Genomic DNA, 9203 nt, shown 5'->3' on the forward strand with positions numbered 1-9203 from the left:
AAAACAAAACCTAAACCCGTGTATACACACATAGTCAAAACAAATTCCCACATTGTCCGTGTCCAGAAATAAGTCTCATTCTCCATAGTGAGTGTATCATCTCAGTTGGGAGGTAGGTAACATCTTTATCATTATTACTATGAAATCATTTTTGGATTTTGTGTTGATTAGAGATCTCAGATCAGAGTTCTTTGTTTTTACAGCGTTGTCATTTGTAAATTGTTGTGGATCTGCTCATTTCGCTATGTATCAGCTCATACTAGACTTTCCAGAATTACCTGAAACCATGCCTTTTATCATTTCTTATGGCATAATAGTATTCTATCACATTCATTTAAGCCATCATATGTTTAGCCATTCCTTAATTGATGGGCACCCCCTTAGTTTCCAGTTTTTTTGTAACCACAAAAAAAAAAGCTGCTATAACTATACATGTGGGATTTTACTTGACTTCACATGGGTCATTTTCCCTCTTTCTTTGATTCAGGGGAAAGGCCTAGTTTTGTTGGGTTGTTGCTTTTTTTTATCTGCAGAAGCTGAATACTACTGTAAACTTCCTCTTTGTCCCCAAAAACCAAGCTAAAGCAAAAAGCTTAGGGATCCTATTACAGTTTATTGAGCAGTACTTGCCCCCACACTGTTGTGAACTGGGTTAAATGTGCCTTCCTCTAGGTAACTTTCAACCTCAACTAATTCTTTCTCTCCCATGGTAAAAATTTCCTCCTATAGCCCTATGTGATATTATGGCATCTGTGTAACTGTGAACGGTAATGGCATTTACCTCTATGACCAGCACAGTCTATTCATGTTTTGAGACACAGAGATCATATGTCATTTCACTCATCCAACCCTTCATAGCATTGACATTTTGTTTAAAGATAAAGACCATAAAGCAAAGATTCTCTTCTTCTTAGCCCCTTTCTCTGTATCTCATTGATTTGCAGTAGATATGAATCTGTGGGACTCAGGCTCTTCCAGTTTTATCTAAAGGTCACTTAACATTCCTGGTAACAAAATGATTCTGTGTGTACAGTTACACTCCAAGATATCTTAGCAAAAGAACCCTTGATTGGCTGACTACTTAGGATATAAGTAGTCTTAGGAAACATGTGATACTTGTTCACATGTTTGTTTGAATTCAGAGATGGTCCCGTGCCATCTTCTTTCTGAGCTTCCAACCAGACCAAATCCTGATGGTTTAACATATAGGATTTTGTTGGACAGATAAATTCTAACATGTTTTGTTACCCTTGTTTCTTCCCTATCCTGTCAGATCCTCGCTACAGCAAGCATCCATTCATCCAAAAAACTGCTTTGGCACTAAATGTTTGGTATATGACTTTATCATTAATCTGTAATGAAATCTACAATGAGTTTTCATCCCTGACACATTAAATATTTATAGCAGTTTGGGCACACAACCTATTCCCCTACATATTCCCCCTAAAGGAGCTCTCTGTGCCTTCCAATTCTGTAATGTAGCTGTTACTGAGAGAAAAAACAGCCAGATTAAAGTCATCATTATTCCCCTGTCTACCCCCACCTCCAGTTCCTTTATAATAGGTTGTTTATGGTTGGAGAGATCTACCAAGCCAATAATCTAGATATCAAGTGTAAGTATTACTTGGAGATGATTTGCGAGACATACAGTTATTGTTTGGAAAGTTTAACAATAAAGTAAAGTGACCAATTTTTTAATTTAACATACCAGAGCTTAGATGGCTAAGCTAATTTTTTCCAGTGGCATTTCTGTTTTTCTGAACATTTTTAGAATTTTTCTTTGGGACTTGTCTGAAATCTGTAGCTCTTTTTGGGGGGCATTAACTTTTCACAGTTATGGCAAAAAAAAAAATCACTTTCGTTTGAGAGTAGGTCTTTATTTTAGTAAATTTATCAAGTATCCAAAATCAGTTTCACCACTTTGTAGTCAGGTCTTACACAGTGACAAAAAGTGGAGCCCTTTATGAGAAGACAGCATCTATGATCTAGTTGTGTACATAAGGGAATGTTAGCCAACGCATGTACATACTCAGAGGATTTTGCTTTGGTTAGATTGTTACAGCTAAGTTAATATAGAAAGAGAATGAAAGCCTTTATTAACTGTATAAGGACAAGGGAAGGAAGTTAAATGGGACTTAAGTGCTAGGCCCCTGGTGTATGCAATTGGTAACACTGTCCTAGGGTGGAAGCCTCTTTAGTCCCCTTCCAGAACCAGTGCTCTCTGATCACGCAATAGCCAACTTAATTCAAGCCCTCTCTCCTCTCACCTAGGTTGTTAGCGTGCCTTCCTGATTGGTCTCCTTTTCTCAAGTCTCTCCCCATACTAGTCAGTCCTCCACAAAGCTGCCAAAATATTTTTTCTCTAGCTCAAATCTGACCGTGTCACTCCATTACTCAGTAAACTCGGGTGGCTCCTAGTGCCTTTGGGTTCAAATATAAAGCCCTCTATGTCTAATCTTTAAAAAACCCTTTGTAACCTTGCACCCACCTATCTTTGCAGCCTCCACCTCCCATCTCTATGCCTTTTCATTGATGTTTCCTGCCTGGAATATGCTCCCTCAACACTTTGCCTCATAAAATCCCTGGAGTTCAAAGCTCCATCTTCCCTGATTCCTCACAGCTGCTAGTGCCCTTTCTCCTTGTAGTTAACTATTTTGTATTTATTCAGTTTATATTCATATATTACTTGTCATGGGTGAGGGTTACTCTCTCTCTCCTCACCCCGCCTCGATATCCACTCAGTTGCCAAGACCTGTCAAATTCCCCTTGGCAGCATCTCTTGAATATGGCCCCTGCTGACATTACCACCACTCTAGTATAGGCCCTCATCACCTCACACCTTGATTATTGCAATAGACTACTATTGATCTGCCTGTCTTGAGTCTCTCCCCACTCCAGTCCATATTCCATTCAGCCACTAAAGTAATTCTACTAAAATTAATAAGTCCAGTCTAATCATGTCACCCCACTAATCAGTAAACACCAGTAGCTTCTATTGCCTGTAGAAGCAAAAACAAAATGCTCTTTTTGGCATTCTAAGCACTTCATGGTTTTGCCCCCTCCTACTTTTCCAGTCTTACATCTTACTCCTGAACCTGTACTCTTTGATCCACCAGCCTTCTGGCTTTTTTCACCACCAAATCCACCACCACTAGCCACTTTGACACCAGCCTTCTGGCTATTTCACAAACAGGACATTCCATCTCTCAGGTCCAGGCATTCTCTCTGACTGTCCTCCATGCCTGGAATTCTCTTCCCTCCTCCACTCTGACTGCTGACTTTCCTGGCTTCCTTTAATTCCCAGCTAAAATCCTACCTTTGACAGAAAGCCTTATCCAGCCCTTCTTAATGCCTTCCCTCTATTATTTCCTATTTATCCTGTCTATAGCTTGCTTTATATATATTTGGGTGCTTGTTGTCTCCATTAGATTGTAAGTTCTTTGAAGGCAGGAATTGTTATATGTCTCTTTTTTCATCCTCAGCACTTAAGGCAGTGCCTGGCACATAGTAGACACTTAATAAAGATTGATTGATTGGTGTAAATTGTTGCTAAGGTTTTAACTAGAATGCTAATGTGAAGACCTGGGGTGTTCACCTAGAGTGTGGAGCTCTCTCAGTTGATCTGAATAAGGGATGAAGGGAAAAGGGAAAGACCGATATGTAAAAAAAATATTTATGCCAGGTCTTTCCATAATAGCAAAAACCTGGAAGCTAAGAGAGTGCCCATCTAGAGAAAGGCTAAACCAGTTATGGTGTGTGAACAAAATAATGTTCTGCGAGAACATTATGAAATAACAAAACAAAGATCTGAGAACTGATGCAAAGTGATTTTAAAAGACTTCAGAACTCTTAATCAATGCAAGACAAACCAGAATGGCAGAGATGAAAGATGAAGCAGACTCCTCACCTCCTTCAGAGGAATATGGGCTCCACATGCAGAACGAGGTGGACGTTTTTGGGTGTGACTAAGGAGGGAATTTGCCTCTCTTGACTGCATACTTGTTAGGAGTATTTTCTTTTTCTCTTCTTGTTTTTTAAGGGCGGGGTGGGAAGTGTTAGCTGGGGAATGGTGTGGGGGAGAAAGAGAAAAGAAATGATTGATGGTTGGTTGGTTGTTTTTTTTTTCTTTTTTGTGAATAAGGGAATGAGAAGGGTCTGTGGAATTGCCCACTAGGGAAAGTGATATGTGGGGGTAGTTTTAATTTGAAAAGTCAGGAGTTCTATACAAATGAGAATTGGTGTAATGCTTATTATTTGTTATTCCAAAAACTTAACTTATAATTTGTAGACTGATTCACAGCCTACATTTCCCCCACTTCACACCCCACAACCTTACCTCATGTTTTGGTGAAAATCAGGACAGCTGCTTTTTATAACTTTGCCCAATCTAGTAGGAAAATGTTATTGTCAGTTTAGCCCTCTGCACCCTTAAGATTGCTTAAAATTGATTGCTATCATAGTTATACATTCTTTATCTTGAAAATTATTACAGATGCAGTTACCTAGCTACATCCATATTCAAGAACAGGAAAATGAACCAGTGCTTCCATTAGCTCTGGAGTACTTTGTTCCCAAATAATCTTTAGTAGCTATTACATCATAAGGAATTCATGTGCTGCTCTGGAACTGCACGTACTTCTGAGAATTGTGTCTGCCCAAAGGGCATGTGATATTGAAGTGTAAATGAGCATTTAGGAGTTATGTCCATCCTCCCTGTGGGGTGGTATAATTCAGCACTTCCTGCCCTGAGCAAGCTCTTCTGTTGCTTTATGGCTACAGCCTAGGCACACTACACTTTGCAGGCAGAATCCCAGGACACTAGGCATTTTCCAATCTTCTACTGCTGCTCACCCTCCCTGAAGCTGGTTTGTGCCATATTCATTTGCCTTCCTGGAATAGTTGAACTCTGGCGGAAAATTAGCATCAGGGTGCTAGAAGAAAACAAAATCATATTGAATACAGCAGAAAGAGAAAGCAGCAGAGATTCAACTCAGTGCTAGGGACACACCATTTATGACTTAAAATAATGTTCAGATTGGCTCTATAAACACTTTGATTTGGCTATTAATATATGGCAATAGTCACCATTTCTGCTTCTTTCCCCCAGTCCTTCCTCACTGCATTTGGTAATTTTCTCCCAAAAACTCCAGTTAGATCAAAAAAGAACCTTTTACCACTCTATGTTTTACACAAACAACTCTAAAGGTCACTTGGGATTCCCGTGGAAAAGCACATGTATGAGTTTAGAGAATAGAATAGGAAGTGTCCACAGCCAATAACCTAATGCTCTTTCTTATTTTGCTCTGTCTCTCTGGCATCTTTAGGATCAAATGATGTATGAAAAACTTCGGCAGTCCCTCAGCTGATAGTGTCACTCTCTGCATTTTGGCCTGTGGAAGAATGTATCAGCTGTATCATATATGTTTGTATGGCAAAGAAGACTGTGACATTTTCATTTGATAGTTTGACTTTTCTAGATGGCCTAGACAGGACTGTGGTTTCAAATGTGAACTGCTTAACACCAAATGGTAAACACAAACAACTGCTGAAGATCCCCTTTTTTCTCTGGACCTTTGTACAGCAACAGTCAAGCATTTTACTTTTTTGGAAAGTAAAAGAACCAAAATGAAATAGATTATATGTTTATGATATGTTTCTTCATTTGAGTTTATCTTACTTTCACTGACTATAGAGGGGTTTTTTTCCAATGGAGGAGCCTGTTAATTTTGGAACAGTTTTTCTTTGAGAAAAAGTACCGTTTTAAGATAGTGACTTGAGGTCTTGTCCTTGCCTCATTCGTTAGACTTTGGATAGTCACTCAAAACTTCTCCACATCTTAATTTGCTCATACCTGTAAGCTGGAACTATTACCTGCCCTGCCTTCCTCACATGATTGAAATAGATTAAATGGAATTTATCTATGAGTGCTTTAGAAATTGTAGATTTTGAGGCAGTCTGACATTTGGAGGAGGTATCCAACATCCTTAGGCTTGGATTTCCAGAATTGGAGGCTGAAACTGATCTTTGGTACAGGAACTACTTCAGGTTTAATACACTGTCTGAAGAAAACTGCTATCCCCAACTGGAAAGCATCTGGGGAAAACATACATGTGTCTGTGTGAGAGATAGAGAGAAAGGGGGGAAGGAAAGAGGTGCTAAATGACAGGTAGAGAAACAAGAAACTAAATTATGGATTGGGTGAAAGGAAAAGTTGTCAACCTGGAAGGATTCTGCCAGGCATGAAGTTTTGATATTTTTCTCTAAATGTTTTGAGGTAGAGACACTACTTACCCTCTCCTATTTTGGTTCTTTGTGAGTGTTGTTTAATTAGGCTTGTCTATTCTGTGAATTGAGTGTGTATTGTTTGCATTATTGTAGTTATCATTGATACATATACTGTATTGGCCACACATTTTCCCTAGCTTTAGTTTGTATGAAATTTAGATACAGTCTGTAATCTCAGTGAATGGTTGTAAAGATGACACATTGTTGGGAAGAATGATAAAGTGACCAAGACAAACAGAACAGCGAATAAAACATCTTTGAATAGAAAGAAATATAAAGAAAAAGTCTAGTGAATTTGTTTTTATTTAATAATTTCATGTGATTATTTGTTAATGTAAAGATACATATATATATATATATATATATTTTTATTTCCTTTCAAAGAGGTTTTGTCATAGAAGGAGCCTGTACAATATAGTATATGTTTTCATATAAGGAATTAGCTTATGCTACCTTCCTTCCAAGAGACAAGGAAAATACTTGCATGAAGATAAGAAATGAACTTTGTTCTCCTTAATTTGAAACCTCTCTGCATATGGGTCTATTGGCTTTCAGCCATGACATCTTCAGATTTTATCAGTGATTAAGAAAAAGACTTGGGGCGGCTAGCTGGCGAAGTGAGTAAGAGCACTGGCCTTGGAGTCGGGAGACCTGGGATCGGTTCCAGCCTCAGATACTTAGCACCCACACAAAATAACTGGCCGTGTAACCTTGAGCAAGTTACTTAACCCCAGTTGCTCTAAAAAAAAGAAAGAAAGAAAGAAAGACTGACTATTGGGGCCTCTAGGTGGCACACAGAGTAAAGATCTGGCCCTGGACTAAGGAGGACCCAAGTTCGGTTCTGGCCTCAGACACTTAACACCCACACAAAAAAACTAGCCGTGTAACCTTGGGCAACTTACTTAACCCCAATTGCCCTCCAAAAGGCAAAAAAAAAAAAAGACTTAAGGTGTAGAAGATGGGAAGTATAATTTGGATCACAGTAAAAGCTTTTTAAAATCAGTTAATTAGGCTATGACAAGTACAGTTGTAAGGTTGGGGCCTACTGGTCAGAGTTAGGTGCAGGATTGGCTTAAGCATGGCATAATGGAAAAGAACACTGAATTTGCGATCAGAAGTCTTGAGATTAAATCTGTGTAACCTTGGTCAAGTCACTTCCCTTCTGTAGGCTTGCAGTTTCTTCACCTGTGAAGTGGGACTAGAGAGAAGGATTAGACTAGACTACCTCTAGAGTTCCTTCCAAGTTTAAAATTTGATGAACCTGTGACCATCAGCTTCAAATTAGATTGCTTAGAACAGCTTTATTTTAACACATGTTGCATTTTTAATCTTCCCATCTCTGGAAATAGTATTTAGATTGTAATGTATATGGTTCATTTGATACCTACATGACTGTTAGAATCTGTCTTGTCTCTTAACAGACACCTGTTGTACTGAGTAAATCTATGCTTTCGGGAAAAACATAGAAATCCAGAGTTACATAGGATCTAAGAAAATGTTCTTATCTTTCTATCTGTGCCCAAATTAAATTTCTAAGGTAGAAGTACAACTACATCTACTCCCTCTAAACAAACATTTCATGGGATTTTATTGAAACCCCATCAAACAAATTAGCATCCATTGGCTTTATCCATGATAAAACAGTATGGAAATAGGACTATTTTTATTAGTGCTATTATTATATCAGGGCTGAAGAATGTCTACCATTTCTGTCCCCAGTTTGAATAATCCCCAGAAAGGCAATGTTCAGTGTTCTGTTTTCTTCAGTGTAGCCTAACCATTGAAGAACTTGTTTCCAAAGCAGGAATATTTTAAGAAGCAAACTCAACACATCTTTTACTACAGATTGACTAATAATCTCCTAAAACTTTTTTTTTGTTTAAACGGGCAAGATAACTGGCCCTTCTGCTCCAACTAAGTTGAGTTTACTGTGTCACACAATGAGTCTTAACTTTTTGTGTTCCAGAAAGCTTAAAGAACCTCATGAAGGAACTTGGAATAGAATCGGAAAATAGGGTGGGTGACTTAAGAGGAAGTCAAGGAGATTAAAAATAACACACTTGAATTTTTCTTCAAAGTTCATGAACACATTAATTGAAGATCTTGCCATTGTTCTGATCCCTATTTTACAGATGACAAAACAGGTTCAGAAAAGTTAAGTTATTTAACCAACTAGTAAGTGCTGGATCATGACTGGAATTGAGGTCCCTTGGTCCTAGGTTCAGCACTCTTTCAGCTGTTACATGAACATTATTTTTTTTTAGACTTGGAATTTCATTGGCATGGTAGAGCCCTCTCCCTCCACCAATGCAGATTCAATCAAGAAGTTTGTTAATGTTTCTATTAGCAAAATAAGAGCTCTAAGGGGAAGAGTTGGAAAGGAAATGAGAGCCATGGAACAAAGAATTGAAAATAGAAATAGTAACTTGGCTTGGGAGGTACAAAACCTTGCCCAAGAAAAATTTCTAGAAGTCATTGACTCCAGGAAACAAGAACTATTAAGTCAAAACACTGTTAAGATAGGAGAATATTTAAGTTATCTCACAGCAAAAACAATTGACCTGGAAAATAGGAAAAAAAAAAAGTTTAAAAACCATTGGATTACCTGAAATCTGTTACCAAAAAAAGATCATCTTTCAAGAAATTGTAAAACTAGCTAATCGCTGAGAATCAGAGGGCGGAGTGAAAAATAGAAAAATGAAGTGAAAATAGAAAGGATTTACCAATCGCCACTTGAAAGAAACTCCCAAATGAAAATTGCAAGAGCACAACCAAAATCCAGAGCTTCCAATGTCAAACCCCTCCCCCCAAAAAAATAGCAAAATCAGAGAAAAATTCAAGTATTAAAGCTAGAGTCAAGATCACATGATTTAAAAGCCACCACCATTCATAATGGAGAGCTTGAAATACAGTATTCC

General features: G+C 38.2%; 1 protein-coding gene across 2 annotated transcripts in view; it reads left to right on the top strand.

Moving 5' to 3' along the window:
• The window catches only part of NVL (nuclear VCP like), a 604731-nt gene extending 598162 nt beyond the window's left edge, over positions 1–6569 (top strand). Inside the window, exon 23 of one of the 2 annotated variants that reach the window (XM_069062596.1) lies at positions 5325–6569. In XM_069062596.1, coding sequence (XP_068918697.1) covers positions 5325–5366 — 42 coding nt within the window. In that variant the 3' untranslated portion in view covers positions 5367–6569. The remainder of the gene's footprint in view (positions 1–5324) is intronic. The other variant, XM_069062595.1, reaches the window with a different exon arrangement.
• Positions 6570–9203: the final 2634 nt, after the last annotated feature.

This window comes from Petaurus breviceps, unplaced genomic scaffold, assembly GCF_028583685.1.
Source record: "Petaurus breviceps papuanus isolate PSGF00001 unplaced genomic scaffold, PetGlider_PUasm1.0 90466, whole genome shotgun sequence".
Classification (NCBI taxonomy): domain Eukaryota; kingdom Metazoa; phylum Chordata; class Mammalia; order Diprotodontia; family Petauridae; genus Petaurus; species Petaurus breviceps.